Source organism: Orycteropus afer, unplaced genomic scaffold (assembly GCF_000298275.1).
Source record: "Orycteropus afer afer isolate SDZICR_OR568_19922 unplaced genomic scaffold, OryAfe1.0 scaffold00003, whole genome shotgun sequence".
Taxonomy (NCBI): domain Eukaryota; kingdom Metazoa; phylum Chordata; class Mammalia; order Tubulidentata; family Orycteropodidae; genus Orycteropus; species Orycteropus afer.
Genome location: NW_006921590.1, coordinates 28,178,362 through 28,206,335, shown reverse-complemented (window position 1 = coordinate 28,206,335; position 27,974 = coordinate 28,178,362). Strand labels below are relative to the sequence as shown.

Below are 27,974 nucleotides of genomic sequence, written 5' to 3'. Positions count from 1 at the left end.
TAAAATGGAGATAGCATCTCTGTTGTGTGAGGATAAATGACCTTACACATGTAAAATACTTAGAACAGTGCCTGGCATATAGTAAACACTATGGAAGTATTTACCACTGCCTCCCCCACCTATTATTATTACTGTTACTTTTAGTGGTGGTAGAGTTTCTTATTGTTTTTGAGCTTTTTTTTTATTTTCCCCCTCAGATCATTGATCACTCAGGAGATCCTGCGGAAGGAGTATATAAAATTTATATTTATGTGGAAAAGATTATTAAACAGGTAAAAATGTACATTCCCTGTAAGATTCCATCTAAAATATTTTAAGACTATTTTCCATAAAATTGGATTTTCCAGAGAAAATTTTATTATTTTTTAAAACAATACCCAAGAAGAGCACCATTGTTTCTATTAGGAGTCAACTCTCTCAGGGTTGTGGTATTACTGTGCATCTTTAGCTCTCATCTGCCTCACAGGCCATTTGATGCAAATTAGTTAGTGTGTCTGTTAGTGTAAAGCTCACCTCTGGGGGTCTGGGAACATGGATCATAGAGGTGTATCAACTGAAAGTGTTTGTGAAGTCTAAAGTATTATCTTGAAATTTTACATGAATTATATACTCTGTACCATATTATAAGGAGCTCTGGTGGCAGAATGCCTAAGGCATTTGACTGCTAACCAGAAGGTTGACAGTTGAAACCCACCAGCCGCTCCTTGGAAGGAAGATGGGGCAATCTACTTCCATAAAGATTTACCACCTCGGAAACCCAGTGGGGGTTGCTATGAGTTGAAATTGACCCAATGGCAGTGAGTTTGTGGGTTCTTCTTGGTACCATATTATACCTGCGTTTATTTTTAATATAAAATACTGTGTTTTTAATTATAAGGAAAAATATTAATAGTAATAATAACGCCTCTTATCTTCAAGTAAAATAGGCCCTATAGGAAGATGTATGAGTTTAGCCTAAGTGGTGGCCTGTACCTCCTGAAACATCCCCTAGGGTGCCAGGGACCCTATTTCAGAAGTAAGGAATTAGATTGTCTTTTCTCATTAACTTGTATTCTAAGTATAAAAATTGGTTATCAGAGAAAAAGAATGATCCTCAAAGCTAGTGGTATGAGTTCTGGCAACACGTTTGTATAGCTGTCGCCTTTTTTTTTTTAAATTGTGGTTTGTGTGAAAGTTCACAGACCAAATTCATGCAGAAGCTCACATACGCTTTGTCTCATAATATTGACTACAATTTACCACAGTGCAACAGCTCCCCTCCCACTTCCTCCCCACAGTCACCTCTTCCCTGTGTCCATCCCTCCATACATTCCAGACCCCTGAGCTGTCTCCCTGTGCATACACAGCCCTTCTTTCTCCCATGATTGTTCTCTTCAAGGAGTGTATCTACCTCAGGTGAATGTTCAGTTCATATGCTTGTCTTTTGTTTGGCTGGAAGCCATAGAAGTGAGTTCAATTCCAGACGTGAAGGGCAGCTAGGGGCCATAGCCCCAGTGGTTCCACCAGGCTCTATCAGACCAGAAAACCTGGTCTATTCATTCATTCATTCATTCATTTTTTTATTTTTTTTCTGAGTTTTGTTCCATATTGTTCTCCCACTCTATCCAGGATCTCCTACATAGATCCCCCTCCAAGTGGGTGACAGTGGTAGCCAGGCACCATTTAGTTCTTCTGGTTTCATAGTCATATAGACTGAGGATTGCATGGTATTCCAGTCGCTTGGACCAATTGTTTCCATGAATCTTTAGTTTTCTTCATTTTTCTTTGCTTTAGATGAGCAAAGACCCATCATTGCATCTAGATGGCCACTTGCAAGTTTTAAGATTCTAGTCATGTATAGCCTTCTTTAGTGTAAAGATTGATATTATCACTTTTGATCTTCTTAGCAATCTTGTGAATTTTGGGACTAAGATAAATAAAATTAATTGAGTGGAATAAATGGCAGCAAAGGAAAATGGACACATTTACTATTTTTAATGCTTGAAGAACAGCATATTTTCACTGATCTAATATAAAGATTAGATATAACAGCAGAGCTACTTAATAACAAGAAACCATATCTTGGTGATTAAATTCTTATAAAAACATGAAGGAGCACATTTCTTAAGTATTGGCACAGTCATTAAATTTATTCTTCAGCCAGATAGAACTAAAGATATTGGGAAACATTTTTCAGAAAACAAATACCATGCCAATCAAATACTCCTCTCGCTTTATTTATAATAGAAGGGAGATGTCTTCATTTTTATTGTTTTTAATGCAGTGAAACCTAGAAGAGCTATAACTCAATAGGACCGCATTTCTTTTCTGGATCTTTCAAGTTTCTGCCTTTGACAGGGTGCAGCCTTACCACTTTTCTATCTCTATTAATGAAGAATATTTGAGTTTTCCTTTTCTGACAGGTTTTTCTTACACATGTTCCTGCTTTCACACATTTTACTGTATTTCTTCTTTTCTTTATTTTAAAATTAGTATTTATTTTTATAATTATAAATTATGCTTGTAGGTATTATACAAAGCCTTAGGGCATGGATTTGCCTCCCTTGGTAGGCGTGGCTATGTGCTCAGAGTCTCTACACTCTTTATTTGTTTTCATTGCTTGCACTTGGTGTTCAGGACATACTGGGCTTTGAGAACACAGACCTGGAGTCTAAGGATTTGGGCAGTGAAGATTCCATTCCAGAAGAAGATGATTTTGGTGATGTTCTATGGGACATACATGATGAACAAGAGCAAATGGAAACTTTCCAACAAGCTTGTCATTCAGCCCATGAGTTGGGATTTGAGAAAGTAAGCATACTAGGTATTGTTCCAATATGTACAAGTTCAAAAATATAATATAAATAATTTAAGTAAGAACTAACATATTAAAGAATATTACAGTAGCTAGCATTAACAATTTTATTTTTACAGAAATTTTCTAACTTTGGGTTTGTATCCTGGCTCCACCATTTCTTAACTATGGAAGTCAAGTGACTTAACCACTCTAAGCTTTGATTTTCTTATTTGTAAAATGAGAATAGCTAACAATATCTACTCCATAGGATTGTCATGAGGATTAAGTGAGGTAACACATGTAGAGCCTTTGGCACAGAACCTGGCACATAACAAATGTTAGATTAGTTGTTATTTTATAACGGAGGTATTAGGATTTTACAAATGAAGAAACTAAAGTTCAGACAATGGTTTGCGTAAGCACGTGGGAGGTAGAAGGCAGATCCAGCATTTGAATCTAGATGTTCTGATTCCAAATCTTGTGTTCTTTCTTTTGTAGCAGGGGGTTTTAACTTGGAACCATTATTGATATATGGATTTTAATGGGGCCATGACTTAAACTGTTAGGGTTTAGAGACAAGTGAAATAGTTGCCATGATGTCAGTTTCAACTCATAGCAACCCTGTCAAATAATAAATCAGTAACGCCCTTTGTTCCTTCAGAAGCATCATTGTTATCAGAATATTTGAGCTCTCAGCAAATGTATTCTGTATTTAGACATGACAAACAGAGAAAGTGACTGAAGAACTATGCCAAGTAGTTGCTGGAAATTTTAACCACCCCACAAATTTTAGCTACCACTAACAACTTAGTTATAAGTTCTTTTAATTCTTCATCAGCTGTCATTTAGACCACTAGTACACTTAATAAACATCTTAACCCCCAGGATGACTTTGGAAAGTCCCTTGAGAGTTCTAATAAATACTTAAGTGTTCTGGTTTTCTGAGTGTGTCCTTTTTAGCTCTGAACCAGGTTTAAGTGTCTGGGGGAAAGCCTGGGAATATGAATTCTTAGATGTTACGTAGAACTCAGTCAGCCTCAGAAGAATCTCAGAAGGCCTATCCTAGTCTGATTCTTTGCAGCAAGTTGGAAAATCCCAAGGTCTTACACAAAATCTGCTTATGTTTAGGCCTGTTCTCAGGGATCCCCAGAAACTGAGATGGTCTCCAGGACAGCTGTTGTTCTGACCAGGATATCTAGGCTGCTTGCTGGGCCTTCAAGGCTTTCTGTGGTTTTAGGGACTACAGTATAACACACCGACCTCTCTGCAGCATTCTGCAAAATATGTGAATCATGGAAAACGCCATAAGAATCTTAAGTTGTGTTCCTTACTCAATTAATTTACAGCAATGCTATATGTAGAAGAAGTCAAGGATCATTCTTAAGTTTACTACCTTGGGCACATTTACCTAACTATAAAAATACTTATAAGGCTTCTTCTGTTGACTAGAAGTAGACTTCATTTTCTCATGAAGCTTTTCTTTAATGTTTTCAAAGGATGGTCAGAAGCTGACTGTATTTAGTATTCTGAAAGGCATGTACATCCTCACAATCTAAATTCATTTTTATTTCTAGTATTACCAGCGCCTTAATGATCTAGTGGCAGCACCAGCACCAATTCCACCCCTTCTTGTATCTGGAGGACCAGGTTCTGGAAAGTCCCATCTTTTATCAAAGTGGTATGATACAGTGCAGTGAAATTCTTGTCATCATCTGAATTACTGAATCTTTCAATGTATTGTTGCCTGTCTGCCTTCCTGCATGGCCCATTGCTGCTGCTGTTGTCAGTTGCCATCGAGTCAGTGCTGACTCATGGTGACCTTATGTATAACAGGCAAAACATTGCCTGGTCCTGTGCCGTCTTCATGATTGTTGGTGTGTTTGTGTTCATTGCTATAGCCATTGTGTGGCCTATACCAAACACTGAGGGGAAAATAAGGAGTAAAATAATCGGTTATATAATTTGGATATCAGAGTGAACATACAGAAAGAAAGGAATAGGAAACGTGAGCATTCATGATGGTGTACATAAATGATGTAGGTAAGAGCCAGGTAGGGAGTGGTCAGTGTGACATGGAATTAGGTGAGTTATGGAGGTGATATGCCATTATTTTCAATTATTTGCTTCATCTTAAAAGTTCTACTGGGATTTTTAAATATTTGAAACAGACAGATGTAGACTATGTCGAGTGAAATACATCATCAACATGAAGGATAATCACTGCTCTGAATGCAGTCTGTTGTTGTTGTTATGTGCCGTCAAGTCAGACCTGACTCATAGCGACCCCTCCTTGGCTTCCAAGGCAGTATCACTACGGAAGTAGTTTGCCCCATCTTCCTTCCGAGGAGTGGCTGGTGGGTTTGAACTGCCAGCCTTCTGATTAGCAGTCAAGTGCCTTAGGTACTACGCTACCAGAGCTCCCAAATGCAGTCTAGTTCTTCAAATTATGGACTAAGCTTCATATAAGCTAAACTTTTATTTTATTTTTAAGTAGTAAGAATATTGTTGTCATATGCCATTGAGTCAATTCCAGCTCATGTACAGGTGGTATAGTGGTTAAATGCTTGGCTGCCAACTGAGAGGTTGGCAGTTCAAACCTACCAGCCACTCTGCGGGAAAAAGATGAAGTAGTCTGCTTCCATAAAGATTTCAGCCTTGGAAACCCTATGGGGCAGTTCTACTCTGTCCTGTAGGGTTGCTCTGAGTTGGAATTGACTTGACAGCAATGGGTTTTAGTAATACATATTTTCCTTCATAATTATTATTTACCTTGAAGAGTTAGCATGTATAATTGCTTCCGTTTTTTGCCCTTTGATGTAAAGTTATGTTTGGGAAATAATATTTTTGTGCTTAACAAAGAAATGCCTATTTTCCTATAATAGCATGTTTTTAATTAAAGATTAAGATACATTTTACTCATACTTTAACCTCCTGTGTAAATTATTTTGGTGTAAGTGAGTTAATCTCAATTTGTAGTGAAAATGAATGTATAATTTTCTTAAGTTTGTTTTTAAAAAAAGATTTAAAAGTGGAGTAAAAAGGGAAATCTCCATGTTTATTAAAAAGTGACTGATCATGTGATTCCTGGCGGGTAGCATTTGATGTTTAGTATGTTGTGAATTTTTTTTGTGGTTGACAGGAAAAGAGCCTCATGAGTCTTGTAAATGTTCTGTTTTTTCTTTCAGGATTCAGTTACAACAGAAGAATTCCCCTAACACACTAATTCTTTCTCATTTTGTGGGGAGACCTATGTCAACCAGCTCAGAGTCTTCCTTGATTATTAAACGGCTAACATTGAAGGTATAGTATGCCATCTTTTGGAAGTATCAGAATTGTCATTTATATTCAGAGATTGTTGCGGCCAGATGTACATTCTGACCAATTTTAAAAATTACCTATTTGTTTTGATATTGTATAAGGTTAAACATAGCACTCAATACTTCTGAATCCTCTTTTATTTTTTTATTCTGATTTGTATGAAATTTTACAAAGACTTTTGAGTACTCTTGATAACTCAATTTTTGGTTTAAAAAAGTAAGATTAGACATATTAAAGATAAAGTGTAACTTTGTACATGTTCTCATTCTGTAGTTGATGCAGCACTCTTGGTCAGTATCTGCTTTGACACTGGATCCTGCTAAGCTTCTGGAAGAATTTCCACGTTGGCTAGAAAAACTCTCTGCTCGTCATCAAGGCAGCATCATCATCATTATTGATTCTATAGATCAAGTTCAGGTACTGTTTTGACTTTGTACATAACCTATTAATACATTATGACCTCTTAATACACTCAGAAAGAAGCAAAATATCTGTAACAGTTATAGCAGACTTTTAAATTATATGTTGTGAGAAGAAAATGATGTTTAATGCCTAGGGGAAAGCACATGGATAAAATATGCCCTGTTTGCCAGAAGACACTTAATATCTCATTGGGAAGGACCAGATAAATTTCACAATTAGCCAGTATAGGTCACTTTGACATCTTTTTAGAGCCTTGTGTTCCAAATTCAAAGCAGCAACAGTAGTGCTTTGCCAGTTACTCTTTTAACATTCTGAGCTAAATCATCCAAAAATAAGGTCTTATCTTGATAAGAGAAAGCTAATGTGAATTTCACTTTACTTGGGGAGCAATTATTGGGTTGTTTGGAAAGATTTTGAATTAATAGAATGAATTTTGTTTTCATGTTTTTAAGCAAGTTGAAAAACATATGAAATGGCTGCTAGACCCACTGCCAGTGAATGTAAGAGTCATTGTGTCTGTGAATGTACAAACATGCCCTCCAGCGTGGAGGTACGATGCCACCTTTAGTTCTTACAGATTATGTGAACTGTTTTAAGTACAAACAAGGAAAGCAGTTTGATATGTGTGTTTGTTTTTCTTATTTTTCACATAAGTGGCAGTGAGAACAGGGAGATGGGGATGAATTCAAGAAAACGACTCTGTAAGATTGTGTGAAAGGCTGGATCTGGGATATGAGAAAAGGAGAAGGCGAGGATGATTCCCAAGTTTCTGATTTGAGAAATTTAGTAAATTATGGCTCCATTAACTGAAATAGGAAACAGGTGGAGCAGGTTTGTCAGCGAACAGTCATGAGTGTACTTTTTGGACGTGGTTAGTTTGAGTTCCTTATTGTAGCTCCAGGTAGCAGTTTTTTAGTAGGCAGTGAAATTATGGATAAGGAAAAACTGGGAGAGGGCAAGGCTGGGAATAATAGACTAGAGAGCTATTATTTTGAAATGCAAGCTCACTATAACTCAAAAAAGGGATCCTGTAGTCAAATTCTTTAACATAGTGTTTCTTAACTTATTTTTGCCTTTAGAAAAGTTTTTTTGCCCTCTTTTTTTTCCCCACTGTGTGATTTTTTTAAATCGTTATAAAATATAGCTGACACAGCATTTGCCAGTTCAACATCTTTCCTGTGTACAATTCGGTGACATACATTACATCAATCATGTTGTATGTTTGCCCCTATTAAATAGCCCTTTTAGACTTTTTCCCCAAAATCCACCTCATGAATTTTAATACCACACACGTACTATATATCATCAGTCTTTGCATATAAACAGATACGGATGTTTATCTGTGTATTATACTTTTATGTAAGAGTAAAATTTTTTGCCACCCCCAACCAATTTTCATCACCCTTGTTGAGAATGCATGCTGGAGGGTAATAAAATTCTAATTGGATTATAAGTACCTGGTGGGCAAAGACTGGAGTGTCCTACTCCTCACAGATGGTACCGACATTTATGTTTAGCTTTACTGATAGCATAAAACATAGATCTAGAAATGTGTCGCTAGTTAACTATATAGTATATATGCTGTTTATGATGTATCATTGTTTATTGTGATTACTTATTGAAAGTTGTGATGCAGTTATATTAAAATGAATATGATTAAGGAGCTCTGGTGGCATAGTCCCTAAGGCATCTGACTGCTAACCAGAAAGTTGGTGGTTCAAACCCACCAGCCACTCCATGGAAGGAAGACTGGGCAAACTGCTTCTCTAAAGATTTAGTACCTCGAAACCCAAAGAGGGTCACTGTGAGTTGGAATTGACTCAATGGCAGTGAGTTTATTTGTTTGTTTGTTTTAAATATGAGATCAGTTTTGATTATTTTATAAAGACAGTATAAAACATGTAATTCCTGTAATGGATTTTAACTTTTTTTGTGGGTATATTATAACTCTTGTTATATTATTAGAAGATAATTTTATTTTTCTTTTCTTTAAATAAAAGGTTGTGGCCTACACTTCATCTTGATCCTTTAAACCCAAAAGATGCAAAATCTATTATAGTTGCAGAATGCCACTCTGTAGACATTCAGTTGAGTAAAGAGCAGGTAAGAATTTGAATTTTGGTGCTATCTTTCACTCAGCTTTCCTACAAAATGTCTTATATAAGACTTAAAATTCAGTATAGTAATGCTGTATTATTCAAAGGAAAATCATTTACTTTGGTGCATTCTCTGTTAAACTTCTCTGTTAAATGACATACAGAAGAAGCAATAAAAAAAAATTGGTCTCAAGACTTACTTTAAGATACAAAGTTAAAAGTTATTTTAAAGCAAAGCATTTCCATGTTGACTGCTTCTTCAGTCAGAAGATTGGCTGCAGCCAAGAATCCTCTACTACATGGTGGTGATGTCACTGAGGAGATGCAAGGGGCAGAGTCATTTCTGCTGGGGTGTTGGTTGATGGTTCAATGGTAAAGACCGTTTCATTGCAGGGTAGTTTTTGTATTTTTGTTTTGTTTTTTGGTAAACCGATGCAGGAAAAGAAGCTAGAACGACACTGTCGTTCTGCTACCACCTGCAATGCCCTTTATGTCACCCTTTTCGGCAAAGTCATTGCACGGTAAGTGATTATTTGTTCAAATGATCTTCTGCATGTCTTGTGTTTGCTGCAAAACCCTTCCTCACCACGGGAAACTGAGAACTGAGCATTCCAACAGTTGCTTGGGCCACTTAGATTCTCCTTCTCTTAACAGTGATACTAACATCTTGTGACTTTATATATGACTAAAGATTAAGTAGCCATGAATAATCAAAACTTGCTGGGTATATTTGTCTAATTTTCATCATACTAAACATTTGCCTGGTGGCATAGTGCCTAAGGCATTTGACTGCTAACCAGAAGCCTGGCGGTTCAAACCCATCAGCCACTCCTCAGAAGGAAGATTGGGCAATCTACTTCCGTAATGATATTGTCTCGGAAACTCAAAGAGGAGTCGATATGAGTCAGATCCAACTCAACAACAGTGAGTTTGGTTTTTGGTTTAGTTGGGATTACAAAACAAGGCCATCATTGTCCTTCTTGGGGCCTACTCATTATCACCTGCATGAGGTCCCTAGCTTTGGGAAAATGAAGCAACAACTGAAGTATAAAAACGTTGTTTCAGGTGCCCTTGAATATAGGTAGGTATGGGTGGCACAAGTGGTTTGTGATCAGCTGCTAACCTCAAGGTAGGCAGTTCAAACCTACCAGTGGGTTTGTGGAAGAAAGGCCTGGTGAACTGCTTCCGTAAAGACTACAGCCAGGAAAACCCTGTGGAGCAGTAGACTCTAACATATGGGATTACCACGAGTGGGAATTGAGTCAATAAGTTTATGTATGTAGATGGCAATTCTCTATTGTCTCAGTTCTCAAAATCCTGATAAACTTTTCATCTTTAAACATAATTCTTTCATTTTAGATTTCATTAGTTATTTGCCTATAGGTAAAATGTTAGGATGTTCCACTACTTTTTTTCTTCAGTACAGTTTCACCCTACTTTGTGTATTCTCAACCAGAGAAAGAAAAAGAATACTTTGTTTTAGTATTAACCACAATAGATGGTAATCCTAACACAACTCATTTCTAGACATTGAATCTAGCACTCTTGTCTCCTAATTCCACATTCTTGTTTTAAGCACCAAATTTGAAATGAAAATCTTCTAAACCTGTAAGATTTAGAAAAAAATCTACAAAAATCCGTGATAGTTTCACTGTCCTTCCCCACTGTTCTCAGTTTGGTGATGATGTGTTTGGCAGCTATGAGCACCAGTAACTTGCATAAGTACCCTTCAGGACTGTGAGTCATTTTTCACACATTTCTAAATTTTTGTTGACATATGTATTTTAAGAGGGACTATGGACCATTTTTTGCTTTTTTCCCTTTATACACCTTTCATTTTTTAAAAAATGTTGATAAATATTGTGTAAATATCTTAAACTTTCCTATTTATTGATTTTCTTTAACCTGATGTTTTCCAAAATCTGACTGTAAACATATTTAATTTGCACGACTAACTAACTAATAATATTTATTTATAATTATATACATAGATGGCATGCTTCTGGATGAGAGGGCTCATCTTATTTTTATATTCTAAAATGAGTAGCTATTGCGTGGCATATAATAATTCCCAGCAAATATTTATTGAATTGAATTAAATACCAAAATAAACTCGATGGCTCTAGCAGCCTACCATTTTCCTGTATTGCTTTATTGAATTCCTATTAATAGTTGCCTTACAAAAAAGAGAGACCACTTGTTTTCATCTGCCTCAAAATTTTAACAGATTTTGGCAGTCTGTAAGAAATTAAATCTATTCTCAATTCCAACAGTGCTGGGAGAGCAGGCAATTTAGATAAAATCCTGCATCAGTGTTTCCAGTGTCAAGATACCATTTCATTATATAGACTTGTCCTGCAGTCTCTCCAGGAGTCCATGGGGAATGATATGGATAAAGAACTGATGAAAGAGGTAAAGTATAATAAGATTATAAAAGGAAGAGTGTTTTACCTTGTTTATATTTCTGTGTGAGTTGAAGTAAATAATAATTTTTTTTTAATTTGTCATTAAATATTCCAAATATTACAGAAAAGCTCCCAGCCACAGTGTGCATGTGGCCAGAAGTGATCTCAGAGAAATTTGCATTTTTCCAGATTACCATTGAGATTTATCCTCTTTCCGTGGTTATTGACTAGTCATAGTTCCTCTTATATGAATTGCCATTTCAAGTCCTTTACCTGTTTTTCTTTTTCTTACAGATGTATAAGAGTTTTTACATGTTCTGCATATAAATCCTTTCTTTTACAGAATGCAAATATATATCTTTTTCCACTTGCTTTTCTCTCTGTCCTTTTAACTTTATGGTATAATTCATAATACAAAGTTTTATTTTGATAAAGTTATTTTATCAGTATTTCCTTTATGCTTTATGGTTTGTACTTGTATTATCTTGTTCAAAAAGTCCTTTGCTATCATAAAACTGTTGATATATGCAGTCGGTCCTCATCATTTGTATGCTCTGTGCTTGCAAATTTTGCCTATTTACTAAATTGCATTTGTAACCCCAAAATCAATATTCATGATGCTTTCACAGTTGTTCGTGGATATGTACAGAGAAAAAAAAAAACTGCCATCGAGTCAATTCTAATAGAGACTCCTTTGGGTTTCTGAGGCAGTAAATCTTTACAGAAGTAGATCACCCAGTCTTCCTTCCACAGGGTGGCTGGTGGGTTTGAACCACCAACCTTCTGGTTAGTAGTCAGATGTCTTAGGCACTACTCCACCAGAGCTCCTTGGATATGTGCAGAGTAGTGAAAAGTTTAAGTTGTTTGATACTGAAGTTCCCAGCTGAGTTGGAACAAGGTTACACTCTGCCTCCATGTTTCAGCTCTCGTACTGTAAATAAGTGTCCTTTTTGTGATCTACTTAGTGCATTTATTTATTTATTTTGCAGTTGGGGGGATGGTTGATGATTTTATATTAAAAATGACCCCCAAGCATAGTGCTGAATAGCTGTCTGGTATTCCTAAGCTCAATAATGCTAATTTGTGTTAGATAAACTTCATTCAGGCATGCGTTTTAGTGCTCAATTAATCAATGATATATATTAAACAAGGTATCTTTAAACAGAAACACACATGAAACAAGGTTATTCATTTATCAATTGATGAAAAGGTTGTGATCAAAGGCTCACAGGAATTTAACCCTATATTTCTTCTAGAAGCCAAAAAAAAAAACAAACTCAACTGCCATCGAGTCAGATCTGACTCACAGCAACCCCTCCTTGGGTTTCCAAGGAGGTATCACTGCAGAAGTAGATTGCCCAACCTTCCTTCCAAGGAGTGACTGGTGGGTTTCAACCGCCAGCCTTCTGGTTAGGAGCCTTAGGCACTATGCCACCAGAGCTCCTCCTCTAGAAGCAGTGGTTCAGTATTCACTAATTCAGTGTTCATACTGACTTTTTAGAACTTAACTAACTCAAATAATGAGAATCAACTGTGTTTGTGTGTATGTGCATATGCATATATATGTACTTAAAGAAGGTTTACAGTTTTGTTTATCATGTGTAAGTCCTTCATTTATGTCAGTTTATTTTTGTTTATTATGTGATATAAAGAACTGCATTTCAATCTTTGATCATTTGGCTACCCAGTTTTCCACTTTGCTGAGTAGTACATCTTTTCTAGTGATTTGTAATGTCACCTATCAAATACCAGCCTCACATATAAATGTGGGTCTATGTCTGGGCATTTCTGTTCCACTTTTGCCTATCCTTGCCAACTTCACACAATCTTAGTTATTAGACCTTTAAACTGAGCCTTGATATTTGGTTGGGCAAGTACCCTCTTACTGTTTTTCACAGTTGTCTTGGCTAATTGCCCATATTTATTTTTAGAATTGGCTTAGCAAATGGCATGGAAACCCATTTTGAATTTTAATTGGAATTGTACTGAATTTAGAGATTCACTGGGGAGAATTTTAATGAGTCAGTGGAAATGGAAACTTCAGTAGGTCTCCATTTATTTAATCATCTTTTTAAATGTTTTATCTTCTTCATAAAGGTAGAAAAATAAAATTAAAAATTGTTTGTTACAATTATTTCTAATAACATTTTTAATTGTGTTGTTGCTGATGTATTCAATTTTATTTACTGAAAATTTATTTCATATCTAGTGGCCTTTCTGAACTCTTACAATAAATATGAACCTAGATATGTGTTTTTCTCAGCTTAGGAGTTCTTGGGATTTTGATTTCTCATCCTATCCCCAAGTCCACAAGCTTTGTTGTCTTCTTGTGCCTGTGATTAGATGTTTTCTTCTGGCACCCCTTCACTGAGAGTGCAGCCTTTCAAAGGTCCCGGTATTGGCCAACATTCTAGTTCTAACTCTTCACCTCTCAGGGATTAAGGGCTCACCTTCCATCCCCACTGTGGGTGTGAAATCCCAAGCCCTTCAATTACTGGGACTGCTTTCTGTCCACTCCCCTCCCTTCCCCCAAAGCAGCAGCTCCATCACCCTAGCACTTAGCTCTTTGATTTTCAGTTTCCTGTTCATTTCTGACACCTGGAGGATTCCCTTTCCTTTTTGCAAGCTCACCTGTGCATTTACTACTATTTTTGTTATATGTTGTCTCATATGATTAAGTGTTTGTAGTATGAGGGCGAATCCACCCTCTTCCCAGAATTTGGAACTCTGTCAGCAGTTTAATGATCCATTTCATGTAGTTTTAATTTCAACTAAACTGTTTTCTGTGTGTGTATGTTTTCTTTGGCGTGACAGATTTTATATCTTCACACAGTTGATTAATGCCTTTTGGAGAGTATTTTATTGTGTGAATCTGCTTCTTAGTTCAAGATATCATTTGGATTATAAGTTTGAATAAACTAATAAGGCTAAAGAAATTATTGTGGCATTTCTGATGGCCATCAGGTACATATGGAAGTGCTTTATCATTGCTCATTGGTTCTTCTGTCTAGGTTCTCTGCCTTGTCAATGTCAGTCACAATGGTGTGAGCGAATCAGAACTGATGGAGCTTCATCCCGAGGTGTCCTGGGCTGCCTTGACTTCCCTTATTCACAATTTACACAAGATGAGTTTGTTGACTTATGGTTGTGGCTTGCTTAAGTTTCAACATCTACAGGTAAATTTTAAGATCTTTTAATAGGCTTTTTAAAAATTATTATTATAAATGTCAACATCTCATTGCATAGTTTGACAGTGTTATATTATCTTAAATGACAAGACAAAATTGAAATTTGTATGGCAGAAATTTTTTGCAATGACTTTAGGTTAGATATAAAATTCAGCTAGTAGAATGCTTCTGTAATACCTTTATGAGGTAGCTGTTACTGTAAAGGATATTTTTTCTCTCCGAAAGGGAAAAGATGCTGTTTCATTGAATTACCGATACACTTCCATATATACATGTTGTTGTTGTTGCATGCCATCAAGTTGATTCGGACTCATAGAGACCCTCTAGGACAGAGTAGAACTGCCCCATAGGGTTTGTTAGGTTAAAATCTTTAGCAGATGGCCAGGTCTTTTCTTCCATAGCTGGTGGGTTTGAATTTCTGACCTTTCAGTTAGCAGCCAAGCATTTAATCATTGCTGTACCAGGGGTCCTTAAATATACATATATATATATACATGTTTACACATATATAAATAAAGAGCTTGAGCTCTGTTAAGTCAGTCAACATCTGTTCACAGCCCACAATCACAGGGATTGTGAACAGAATTAAATGAGACAGTCTTCAGTCCTTGTGAGGTACTAGACATGATATCTGTCACATGGTAGTAAAGGTCTAGTAAATATTGGCTAATAGCACTTTTAAGATGCTCTAGTGGTGCAGTGGTTAAAGCATTGAGCTGCTAACCAAAGGTCGGTAGTTTAAATACACCAGCCACTCAGTAGGAGAAAGATGAGGCAGTCTGCTTCCATCAAGATGTACAACTTCGGAAACCCTATGGGGATGTTCTATTCTTGTATGGTCACTATGAGAATCGACTTGATGTGGGTTTTAATAGCATTTTTATCATCTGCACTGCTGTGGTTGAGTTATATATAGGTACACAAGCAAATGAAAGCCTTCATTTGAGTATGCTGTGTATTTGTGGCTGTTAGTGTGTGTGATTTCACTCGCTTAATTTCTCCTTTATTGTGTATCTCAAATTTAACTTACTCTTTTAGTGCTTTATCGTGCCATATTTCTGAGATTTTCAATGTATTAACTAAGCATTTGGATTAAATTTTGTTTTGAGTACTAACAATTAATATAGGAAATAATTAATTTCCTATTAATATAGGAAATTTTATTCTGTATCAATTTATCAGATCCAACTCATAGTGACCCCTCCTTGGGTTTCCAAGGCAGTATCACTACAGAAGTAGATTGCCCAACCTTCCTTCCAAGGTTTGAACCTCCAGCCTTCTGGTTAGCAGTCAAATGCCTTAGGCACTACCCCACCAGCTCCTGTCAATTTATCACATAACTATATACTGAATTTTAAAATTTTAAAATATCCTATGTAATATTTCCTATATAATTTTTAAATTGAGGTAATTTTAAATTCCTTTTTTTAAAAAAAAATTTATCAAGAGATGTAAAGTGACTTACAGAAAATTAAATGCAGTATTTTTTTTTTTCTCTCTAGGCTTGGGAAACAGTAAGATTGGAGTATATGGAAGGTCCAACCATTATTTCTTCATATAGGCAAAAGCTAATCAAATATTTTACCTTGCAGCTGAGGTATTATAAATGTCCATATCATTCTTCTGTAAACTTAAGTGAAACCATTTCAGGATCGTTTTATTATTTTTTATCCCAGTTAAACAAATTAAATGTCTGCGTATGTGAGTGTGTGTATGTGTATTTGGGCCCATTGAGATTTTTTTTTCAGTAGTTCGATATTAAGAAAATGCCTTTAGCATTTAGTTGGTGGTCCTGAATTTCACTGAATATTTTTTAATCATTCGATTGACAAAGTTTCTGACTTGACCTGTCTCAGTATTAGATTATACTTTGCAAGTCAGAGATATGTGTTAAGTGCATTTTTCTTCATTCAACATTATTCTGAAGCCTTTTTTAAGCCATCTCATTGTGGGTAGCTATTATTGAGCACTGTCCCCTCTCTTCTGCTAGTCAGGACAGAGTGACTTGGAGAAGTGCAGATGAACTTCCTTGGCTTTTTCAGCAGCAGGGAAGTAAGCAGAAGTTACACGATTGCCTTCTCAATCTCTTTGTGTCTCAAAACCTCTATAAAAGGTAAGAAAGCTTTTATAAAGTAGAACAACTTTCCCCAGAAAAGCACCTTCAAACAGCTGTGCAGTTTTAACAAAGGAAAAATGTGGTATTTTCAATTTAAAAATAAGTCCAGTTTGCAGTGGTACCTGAAATACAAAGCAGGGTGGGAAAAATTTTAAGACAGTTTGCAAACATGCCATGAGATCTGCCTTTTATAAGAGGACATGTAAAAAGATAGAGTATCATGGCATCATAAAATCAGACCTGGAATGCTTCCAGAACAGCTTTATCTATTATTCTTGCATTTAAAAACCCATTGCCTGTGCAGTCAGTTCTGACTCATAGTGACCGATGTAATCTTGATGAAAGCAGACTGCCACCTCTTTCTCCTGTTGAGCAGCTGGGGGATTTGAACCGGGGAACTTTTGGTTAGCAGCCAGGCACTTAACCACTGTGCCACCAGGGCTCCTATTCCTATATTTACCAAACCACCCAGAGAGATGGTTCATAATATCTGCCTCTCAGGGTCTTTATCTGAATTTGAGATATCTGTCTCAAATTATGGCCTTAAGTCTAGACTCTGAGCTCTAAATAGAAGCTGACTGGTAATGATATTTTAAAAAGGATTACCTTATCATTCATAAATATATTTGATATCTCTTTGGTCAGTGACAGAATCACCTTTTTATCAAGCTTCTGACCTACTAAGCCTCATCAGCATTTTACTACCTCACTTAGAAATGTAGTCATTTCTCAAGATATAGCTGCATAGTTTATTTGAGTGAACTCTATCAAATTTCTGCATTGAACCTCTTAAATTATTTCTGATCTCTGTTCCAATTTTTCATGGTTCCTTTGAAATGGAATTCATTCTTTAATATACCAGCTATCCCATCCTACTTAATACCATCACAGATGAATAAGTTTACTTTTATCATTAAATTCCTTGATGGAAATGCAAAGTAGACACTGTGTGACAACTTGCCTATATTTCACTCATTTTTTCATTCTAATTTTTATCATTGAAAGTGGTTTTTTGGATGAGCTCAGCAATATGAAATGTCTAAAGCAGATTCAGAGAACTTCCTTCCATTGGTGAGCAACCAGAGTGATATTAATGATAACAGCCAACACCAAAGTACTTATTGTGTGGCATTATCTCCTTACAGTAACCCCTGAGGCAGGTAGTTGGTGCTCTCATTTCTGCAGATGAGGAGGATTTTTAAGAGGTCAGACGAGCTGCTTCAGGTCCCACAGCTGGGAAGCCGTGAACTCAGATGACAATCTTCATCCACAGCAAACCTCACTACACTGTACTTGCCTTCTAATAGATAGTCAATAGCTTGGTGTGAATTCTGACACTTTTGCTTTATAGTGGATTTGTACATTTGTTTTTCATGAAATTACTGTTATTTGTTGAAACAGAGGACACTTTGCTGAGTTGCTGGGTTATTGGCAGTTTGTTGGCAAAGACAAAAGTGCGATGGCAACAGAATATTTTGATTCCTTGAAGCGGTATGAGAAAAACTGTGAAGGTGAAGAGAACATGATTTGCTTAGCTGATCTTTATGAAACCCTGGGGCGATTTCTCAAGGATCTAGGCCTTCTCAGTCAGGTAACTTCATCAGGGAATCAGGGACAGTGTGGGTTTTCAGGAGGTCTGACATTTACTCTTCTCTCCTTCCAAGAAGCTTTCTTTTCTTGTGCTAATTAATGGTTAATCATATGACAGATCTTACAGCATTTCTTTGACTTTAATTGCCTTGTAACTTTTTTTTCCCCCAGGCTGTGGTACCTTTGCAGAGGTCTCTAGAAATTCGAGAAACAGCTTTAGATCCAGATCATCCAAGAGTAGCTCAGTCTCTCCACCAACTAGCAAGTGTGTATGTGCAGTGGAAGAAGTTTGGCAATGCAGAACAGCTATACAAGCAGGCATTGGAAATCTCAGAAAATGCTTATGGTGTGGACCATCCACATATTGCTCGTGAACTTGAGGCACTTGCAACTTTGTACCAGAAACAAAATAAGTAAGACTGAGATGAGGAATATTGTGGCTTTACGAAGGGTAGTTTCAGTTTTTTAATGTACTCTTGTGATAGGCCTTGTTTTATGGCTGTGTAACTTTTCCTTATTCTATATTCTTTTGAATGTACCATATTGAAATGATATTTCCTGGTCTGAGTTCTTTTGGTGCAAAAAGAGAAAATTAAAACTACAAGACTCATCTCTAGTTGATAATACATGGAGGATAGAACATGCATGGACTTTGGAATCATATAGGCCTGGACTTGAATCTTGTGTCTGTCACTAATCAGCTTTGTAAAATTGAGTGCATTACTTAGTTTAGTACCAAAACCAAAAAACCAAACCAAACACACAGCCATCAAGTCAGTTCCAACTCATAGTGACCCCTCCTTGGGTTTCCAAAGTGGTTTCACTACAAAGTAGATTGCCCAACCTTCTTTCCAAGGAGTGGCTGGTATGTTTGAACTGCCACATTTCTGGTTAGAAGTCTAATGCTTTAGGCACTAGACTACCAGAGCTCCCTTAGGAGCTGGCAAGGGACAGGGGTTGGCAAACTGTTGCTCATGGCACATATCCAGCTGGCCCCCTGTTGTGTAAAAAATGTTTTATTGGAATACAGCCATATCGTTTCATGTACATACTGTCTGTGGTTGACTCCGTGCCACAGCAGTAGGATTCAGTAGTTGCAAGTGCAACAGAGGCCATATGGTCCACAAGGCCTAAAAGATTTACTGTCCAGTCCTTTACAGAAAAAGTTTGCTAACTCCTGGTGTAATATAGTCTCATATTTGTTAGGCACCTAGAGAATGGCATGTCTTCCTCTATCAGAAATGATCTCTCTATCCCATCATAAGTGATACATACTGGAATTTTTTCTTTATTTCTTAGAATTCCTGTCTCTCACAAATTCTTTGTGAATTTCAGACACATATTTGACCAATAATTATCCTGTACAGAAGCTGGTGAAATGTCACACTACAATTTGGGGTTTTCATTTAGTTAGGTTGCCCTTTAGAGATGCAGACAGCAGTCAAATGCCAGCTACTAGAAGGACTAGATTTGTTTTGTTTTATCAGATTTTGTTTTGTGAAGTTCTCTGTTAGGGATTTATAATTCCATATGAATGCGACTTCTAGAAATAATGCTGTATTTAATAGTCAACAAAACTTTTATACCAGGTAATGACTACTTAACATTTCACTGAAGTGTGATACTTGCTTCTTTTGTTTGATATCCTCTTTTTTTCCCCCCTAAAGATATGAACAAGCTGAACATTTTAGGAAAAAATCCTTTAAAATTCGCCAGAAAGCTACAAAGAGAAAAGGCAACTTGGTAATGAAAGATTTCTTTTTTGTTATGTTTTGAACCAAAGAGGAAAGGAGCATTTCTGAATATCATAAACCTCACATGTTTGAGAGCTTTCATTTTAAAGTGACTTCTAGAAAAGTATTGATTAACATTTTCATATTTGTATGTATTTCAATATCAGCATCACAAGGAAGTGCAATAGTAGACTTTTAAAAAATGGAACTATAAAGTTCATTGGACTTTAAAGCTGGTACAGTTATTTTTCTTAAAGACATAGAAAAGGAAATAAATTTAGTTAAATTATATGTTAGATTCAAATGCAGAGGAATGATTCCCTTTGGTGAAAAAGACATTGTTTCCATTTTTCTAAGTTGCTGAGAAAACCTAAACATTGTATATTCCTTTGTTATAACTTAAAATGCTACATGTAATTTTAAGTACCTAATGTTTAAGTGTTTAACAATGGGGTTGGTAAATATCTGCAAGTTAATTCTGTTTCTCTTTTTTAAGCACTTTGAGGTATAGTTCACTTGGCTAAAATATCTCATAATCATTTCCATAGGAGTTTATAATGAATTTTAGAATGTGATGCCATATGGAAATAGTGTATTCTTAATTACCATTAGGTTAATTCATTGTGATATACTTGTTATCTAAAGTGGAAAAAAGGAGAAAGGATTTTTTAGAATCCTAATATATTATTTCAGAATCAAGAATTATGCTTGTTGTTGTTGTTGTTATGTGCCGTTGAGTCGGCCCTGACTCATAGCGACCCCTCCTTGGGTTTCTGAGGCAGTATCACTACGGAAGTAGAATTGCCCAACCTTCCTTCCGAGGAGTGGCTGGTGGGTTTGAACCGCCAGCCTTCTGGTTAGCAGTCAAGTGCTTTAGCCACTATGCTACCAGAGCTCCTAGAATTATGCTTAGTGATAGTTTTTAATTTTTGTGTTTCCCTAGTATGGATTTGCCCTTTTACGTCGACGAGCCCTGCAGTTAGAGGAGCTCACGTTAGGTAAGGACACACCTGATAATGCTCGGACCCTCAATGAACTGGGTGTTCTCTACTATCTTCAAAATAACCTGGAGTGAGTACCGTGGTTAATAATGAAAATATGCATCCATTTATTCTCTTAGATGCAAAGCCGTTTTACATTTCTGTCACCTTTAAAGCTAGAAAAAAATTCATAAAAACCATGCCAAGTTGCATGTATGATTTTATGTTATGAACATAGCCATACTTAGTAAAGACCATGGCATTTTCTCGACTTTTTTTTTTTTTTTACGTTATTTCTTTAGTTCTTACAAAGTTATTCTGTAATTATTCTGTATGTTGTATATATTTATGAAAAGTGAGTTTATGTAGATACTAGTCACAAAACCTCACTTGAGGTTAATGGAGAATAAAGAAAACAATGTAGATGGCTGCTGATTTTATTGTTCAGCTTACTTAGACATAAACAACTCAATGGCATTTATACTTTCTAAAAAAAGAAGTATATTTGGATGTCAGAAAAGTAACAAATTTGACACTTCTGGATGTCAGAAAAATATAACAAGTATTTAGCCCATTTCGTGAGAGGTTCTTTAATTAAAAATTATTTCATAAGAACCCTGAAGGGAGTTGAGTGACAAAATCTTTTATTTAGTTAGGCTTACTAATTTAAAAATTGTAGTAAATTTGTTTTAGAAAATGTCTATGGGGATTAGCTTTGAGAAGTGCAGAACTGAGGCAATCTTCCAAAACTTTAGGCCCTCAGTTATCAGGAAAGTATTTTTAATTTTTGGATAAAGGCAGGAACGGATAGAGTTGGGAATGAGAGAGAGGATTTTGAGCTGAATACTTCATTTTAATTATCTTGGATTTAAGGAGTCCTGGTGCCACAGTGGTTAAAGCACTTGCCTGCAACAGAAAGGTCAGTGCTTTGAACCCACCAGCCATTCTGAGATAGGAAGATGTGCCAGTCTGCTTCTGTAAAGAGTATAGCCTTAGAAATCCTATGGGGCAGTTCTACTCTGTCCTTTAGGGTTGCTATGGGTTAGAATCAACTTAGTGGCAGTGGGCTGGCTTGGCTTGGGTTTGGGATTTAAGAATAAAAATGTTTCAATTCTCCTTTTAACTAGGGCTAGGGATTCTGGAATTAACTGTTTGAACCATTTTGGGATTTTGTTCATAGCACAGCTGACCAGTTTCTGAAGCGTTCCTTAGAAATGAGGGAGCGAGTTCTAGGGCCAGACCACCCTGACTGTGCCCAGTCCTTGAATAATCTGGCAGCTCTGTGCAATGAAAAGAAACAGTATGATAAAGCAGAAGAACTTTATGAAAGAGCTTTAGACATTCGGAGACGAGCATTAGCACCCGATCACCCTTCTTTGGCTTACACGGTGAAGCACCTTGCAATCTTGTATAAGAAAATGGTAAGTAATCCTCACATGCTTATGTGTTTTGTAATATACCAGTGAAGACATAATTACTGTCAGCTAAATAATTTGTCTTCTGATGGATAAATTATATGAACATTTAAATCAAATTTAATTTTTTTTAACATAGCTGATTAGAACATTTAAAAATATTATTTCAGACTTAATTAACATTCTGGTTAGGTTTTGTTAAAATATATTCCAAACACAAATGCATACATCAGCATTTGAATTAGAACTTTTTCTTTTATTGTACTTCAGAAGCGCTAAAATTTAACCAGTATCAAATTTGCTGTGCAAAGCAGTCATAAATGTAACAGACCACTTAACTATCAGAGCTTACAAAGGGGTCTTTATGGTTGATTAAATAAGCCATTTTTTTCATTCTCTCTTGACTTTGCACCCAATTAAATGTAACCATTTTTTGCCCTAGAATTCTATAACTGGAATTTTTATAGCTATTCTCATTAAAAAAAAAAAAAAAGTTGGCTTTCACTCAGTATAATTACAGAGCTGCATAGATTCCTTACAGTTTGTGGGACCCTCTGATGTCCTGGCACTGAAGTTGATGTTTTAATAATAAAGGGTCATTGTTGCTATTTCCACACAACTTTTAGTAGAAGGAAATAATTTTTAAAATCTACAGGAGGCTTGGGGAATGGTATCATCTATTGCCTTAATATTCTTATTAGATTTCACTTTCATTTTTTTAGGGGAAACTTGACAAGGCTGTACCTTTGTATGAGTTGGCTGTTGAAATTCGACAGAAATCCTTTGGCCCAAAGCACCCTAGTGTGGCTACTGCCTTGGTGAACTTAGCTGTTCTTTATAGCCAAATGGTAAGCTCCCACAATTTAACGCTACATGAATGAGAAATATAAAATGTAAACATTAGTGAGGCATAAAACTCACTGCTGTCAAGTCAGATCTGACTCATAGTGACCCCTGCTTGGGTTTCCCAGGCGGTATCACTATGGAAGTAGATTGCCCAACCTTCCTTCCGAGGAGTGGCCGGTGGGTTTGAACTGCCAGCCTTCTGGTTAGTGGTCAAAATGCCTTAGGCACTATGCCACCAGAGCTCCTTAGTTAGGCATAGCACAGTAAAATTATTTAAAGACAGTTTAGGGTTATTACTTATCAACTAATGCTTCCTCTACCACTTGAAAAATTATTGAAGTTGCATTTACAAAAAATTCTTCTATTGTAAAATGCTGACTCTTATTTTACAGTATAGGCTTAGTGATTTTTTAAATTCTGGAGGCTCCCTGCATTTCTACATATATTATCTGTAAACTTGTGGCATTTGCCTTAGATGGGAAAAGAATGGGTGTGGGGTACACACTGGGTAGTTAAGACACAGATTTTTGTTTCAGTTATTGGATTGAGACCCACCTGAAGAGTCTGATTTTCCTGTTATACTGCTGGGAGAAGCTCTCCCATTATGGTTATTCCTTAATTAATCTGTTTATCCAGATCTTTAGGGGTATTGACATTTTGGAAGTACTTACCAAAGTAGGTCAGCTTAGTCTAGAATACATTAATAATAATTTCAGAAACTCCTTGTATTCAAGTGAACATTATTACTTTTTCTTAATGAGAAAAAACACATTGAAGCCTTGCCATTATATGAAAGAGCATTAAAGATTTATGAAGATAGCCTGGGCCGGATGCATCCTCGAGTTGGAGAGACATTAAAAAATTTAGCTGTGCTTAGGTAAGAATTTTTTCACTTTCCTGATACAGCCCAACTCTAACTCTTTCACAACAACTTTAATTTGACTCATCATAGGAAATGCAAAATATTTACTGGGGAGTAGGTTTTTTTTCCTGGTATTGGGAGGCTATGTGTATGTGTGTTTTTGCTGATCTACTTCAAGAGATAATAAAGTAATATCCAGAAGTGAAATGAAGGTTATACAACCTACTCTGCAAAGAGAAGTATTTCATGGATGATTCACATTTATAACTTAACTGGCTCTGGAGGTAATATGGGCAATTTACTATCCTCAGAGCTAACTTACCATGAAGTAGATGATGACTTTCTTGCTCATTTGTGTTTCTCTCAGGATGTAGAGTACCTAACTTCCTTAGCAATCTCATTGCATCCATTACTACATTATGTTAATGCTGTCTGCATAAGACCCTAAAATGTTCCACAGCAGTATAGATGTTGAGTAAATGCACTGAAAAAGGAAGAAAGAAAATTAGAAATTATTCCTAACATTTCTGTGCCCATAAGGTCACTTAGAATTGTTAAGAGCCTATAGTAATTCTCATTTTAAGAATTTTATTTTTTTTCTCAAAGCTATGAAGAAGGAGATTTTGAAAAGGCAGCTGAACTATACAAAAGGGCAATGGAAATAAAAGAAGCAGAAACATCACTTTTGGGTGGAAAAGCTCCTTCACAGCGCTCATCAAGTGGAGACACATTTAGCTTAAAAACAAGCCACTCCCCTAATGCTCTCCTTCATCAAGGACAAAGGTAGTAGCAACAATTTCAGTGCACCATAGGATAAACAAACATTTGAACATTAAAATTTAAAACTTTTAAAAAAAGACTATATTTTTATGAAATTTTATTTTTCCTATTTTATGTGATTTATCTGATCCAAAAAAACCAAACCCACTGCCATTGGGTCGATTACAACTCATAGTGACCCCCACTGGGTTTCCAAGGCAGTAAATCTTGACTAAAGTGGATTGCCCAGTGGTCCTCCCGCAGAGTGGCTGGTGGGTTTGAACTGCTGACCTTCTGGTTAGCAAATGCTTTAAGCACTGCGTCACCAGAGCTCCTTGATTCAGCTGATATATGTATGAAATTGTGCTGGACTACTCCGAAGTGTGAATTGTAATAGTGTCGGCTTTGTTGGAATTAATTAATGTTGCTATTTTCTGTGGGATCCAAAGATGTAGACACATTAGAATTTTAAGATGACATGAAGGGTGGATCTGTCTCTTCTGTTCAAGAGCTGGCAGAGCAGTTAAGATGAAGAATTTAAAAATTCCATCTCTTCTCATCTCTTCAGAGCTGCATTAGTCTTGTCTTGCTTTTGGTGTGGCCCAGTTCTCTACTGCAAAGAAGAGTTTCAAGGATTATGGATAATTTTTATGAAAAGTTTGAATTGTCTTCAGTGAAAAGAACAAGTCATGGGAATCCTTGATTACTACATTTTTTAAATTCTACCGTTTCCTTGAGCAGATTTGGGCCAATCTCTCTGCTTTCTATTTTGGATCTAACCCCAACCCAATTTTTTTTTTTTTAAATGTCACCTTGAGGACTAAGGTGTGCCTGATCCAAGCCATGGTATTTTCAGTCACCTCTTATGCATGCAAAAGCTGGACAAAAAATAAGGAAGACAGAAGAATTGATGGATTTGAATTATAGTGTTGGTGAAGAATATTAAATACACCATGGACTGCCAGAAGAAATGAAATCTGTGTTGGAAGAGGTACAGACAGAAAAGCCCCATAGAAGTGAGGATGGTGGGACTTTGTCTCATGTACTTAGGACATGTTATCAGGAAGGACCAGCCCCTGGAGGACATTGTGCTTGAGTAGAAGGTGAGTAAAAAAGAGGAAGACCTTCAACGAGATGCATGCATTGACACAGTGACTGAACAGTGAGCTCAAACATAGCCACAATTGTGAGGATGGTGCAGGATTGGGCAGTGTTTCATTCTGGTGTATATGGGATGGGTCGCTGAATCAGAACTACCTTGACAACACCTAACAACATGTATCTGCATAATGTTGGAGGTCATTAAAGCTGTAACAGGTCAAGTTCCTTGGCATTCTTTGACCTTTCACCAAATAGGCATTCTCTTACTTTCTTTATTAAATGGCCAAATCTGTCTTTTCATTTACCTCAAACTCAATTTGCCATTTTTATACTGAAAATTAAGTACTTTCTATAGATTTTATAAATATTACATCATTTTTGATACTGTATACTGTTGTTTGATGTCTGTATTTTTTAAAATCTTAATCATTTTAATACTTGTAATATTCTAATGCATATTGATTGTAAGGATAAAAGATGTAATTTAACCGCACTTCATTGGTTTACAATAAAAGTGCATTTTTTTTCCATTGCAGTGTATACATGAGGGCTACATTTTGCATAGTTAAAAATATTACAAGAAGACTTGAATGTTCCCAGTACCCACTGAGTAGTTTCCTCAACTTGAGGAGTTTTGATGACTTACATAGGTTTTGGTTAATGTTCCCTAAGGCCTGGCTACTCACAGGAGGTGGTCTACGAACCTGTATCATCAGCACCACCTGGGAGCTTGGGCCTGTCCCCAGACCTACTTGAATGAGAGTCTGAATTTTAGCTAGATCCTCTGGTGATTGTTACTCACTTAACCTTGAAAAGCAATGTAACTTCTCTGAGTAAGAAGTTATATTGCTCAACATGTAAGCATGTAACTCTAAGGCACTGTGTTGTTGTGTGCTGTTGAATCTATTCTGACTTATAGTGACCCCATGTGACAGAGTAGAACTGCCTCATAGTTTTCTAGGCTGTAATCTTATGAGTAGATCTCCAGGTCTTTCTCCCACAGAACACCTGGTGGGTTTGAACCACCAACCATTTGGTTAGTAGTTGAGCACTTATCTATTATGCTACCCGGGTTCCTTAAGACACTATAGCCCAAAACTCATTGCTCTGGAGTCAATTCTGACTCCCAGTGACCCTATAGGACAGACTAGAGCTGCCTTGTAGGATTCCCAAGGCTGTAAATCTTTGTAGAAGCATATTGTTTCATGTTTATCCCACAGAGCAGCTGGTGGGTCTGAGTCACTGACCTTTGGGTTAGCAGCTGAGTGTGTAACCACTGCACCACCAGGGCGCCTCTAAGGCACTATAACCAAAAAAACCAAACTGGCTGCCATTGAGTCAACCCTGACTCATATAGTCCTTTGGGACAGAGTAAACTGCCCCCATAGGATTTCCAGTTATAAATCTTTATGAAAGCAGACTGCCTCATCTTTCTCCCATGGAGCGGCTTTGATGTTGTTGCTGTTAGGTGCCGTCAAGTCGGGTCCAACTTATAGTGACCTTTGTAGAACAGAACAAAATACTGTCTGGTGCTGTGCCAGTCTTACCGAAAACTCACTGCCCTCAGTTGGATCCGACTCATAGTGACCCCTCCTTGGGTTTCTGAGGCAGTGTCACTATGGAAGTAGATTGCCCCATCTTCCTTCCCAGGAGGGCTGGTGGGTTTGAACTACTAGCCTTCTAGTTAGTAGTCAAGTGCCTTAGGGACTACACCCCCAGAGCTCCTATTCCAGAGCTCCTATTCCAGCCTCACAGTCCTTGCTGTATCTTAGCCCATCGTAGCAGCCACTGTGTCAATCCATCTCATTGAGGGCCTTCTGCTTTTTTGATGACCCTCCACTTTACCAAACATGATATCCTTCTTTAGGGAATGGGTCCTTCTGACAACATGACCAAAGTATGTGAGATGAAATCTGGCCATTCTTGCTTCCAAGGAGCATTCCGCCTGCACATCTAGGACAGATTTGTTAGTTCTGGCAGTCTGTGGTACTTTCAGTATTCTTTGCCAACACCATATTTCAAAGACATCAACTCTTCTTTTGTCTTCCTTATTCGTAGTCCAGCTTGCACATGCATATGAGGCTATTGAAAATACCATGGCTTGGGTTAGGTGCACCTTAGTTTTCAAAGAGACATCTTCACTCTTTAGCACTTTAAAGAGATCTTTTGCAGATTTGCTCAGGGCAATATGTCATCTGATTTTTCTTTTTTTCCTTTTTGTTAATTATGTACAGTTTTTTTATAATTATGATTTGGGTGAGTTTACAAAGGAAATTCATTTTATTATACACATTTTATTTAATGACATTGACTGCAATTCCTCATAATGTAACAGCTCTCTTCCCACTTCCTCCCCATAGTTACAT

At 36.8% G+C, this 27,974-nt stretch overlaps 1 protein-coding gene across 1 annotated transcript in view; it reads left to right on the top strand.

Annotated features, from left to right (window-relative positions):
- The window catches only part of NPHP3 (nephrocystin 3), a 35,051-nt gene extending 10,516 nt beyond the window's left edge, over positions 1-24,535 (top strand). Inside the window, exons 8-27 of the mRNA XM_007936926.2 lie at positions 198-272; positions 2,617-2,790; positions 4,351-4,454; positions 5,962-6,076; positions 6,368-6,511; positions 6,970-7,067; positions 8,518-8,620; positions 9,052-9,134; positions 10,887-11,025; positions 14,030-14,194; positions 15,709-15,803; positions 16,197-16,319; positions 17,724-17,913; positions 18,084-18,325; positions 19,580-19,655; positions 20,589-20,716; positions 21,806-22,046; positions 22,763-22,888; positions 23,648-23,763; positions 24,355-24,535. Of these exons, the coding sequence (XP_007935117.1) occupies positions 198-272; positions 2,617-2,790; positions 4,351-4,454; positions 5,962-6,076; positions 6,368-6,511; positions 6,970-7,067; positions 8,518-8,620; positions 9,052-9,134; positions 10,887-11,025; positions 14,030-14,194; positions 15,709-15,803; positions 16,197-16,319; positions 17,724-17,913; positions 18,084-18,325; positions 19,580-19,655; positions 20,589-20,716; positions 21,806-22,046; positions 22,763-22,888; positions 23,648-23,763; positions 24,355-24,535 (2,718 nt within the window). The remainder of the gene's footprint in view (positions 1-197; positions 273-2,616; positions 2,791-4,350; positions 4,455-5,961; positions 6,077-6,367; positions 6,512-6,969; positions 7,068-8,517; positions 8,621-9,051; positions 9,135-10,886; positions 11,026-14,029; positions 14,195-15,708; positions 15,804-16,196; positions 16,320-17,723; positions 17,914-18,083; positions 18,326-19,579; positions 19,656-20,588; positions 20,717-21,805; positions 22,047-22,762; positions 22,889-23,647; positions 23,764-24,354) is intronic.
- The last annotated feature ends 3,439 nt before the right edge of the window (positions 24,536-27,974 follow it).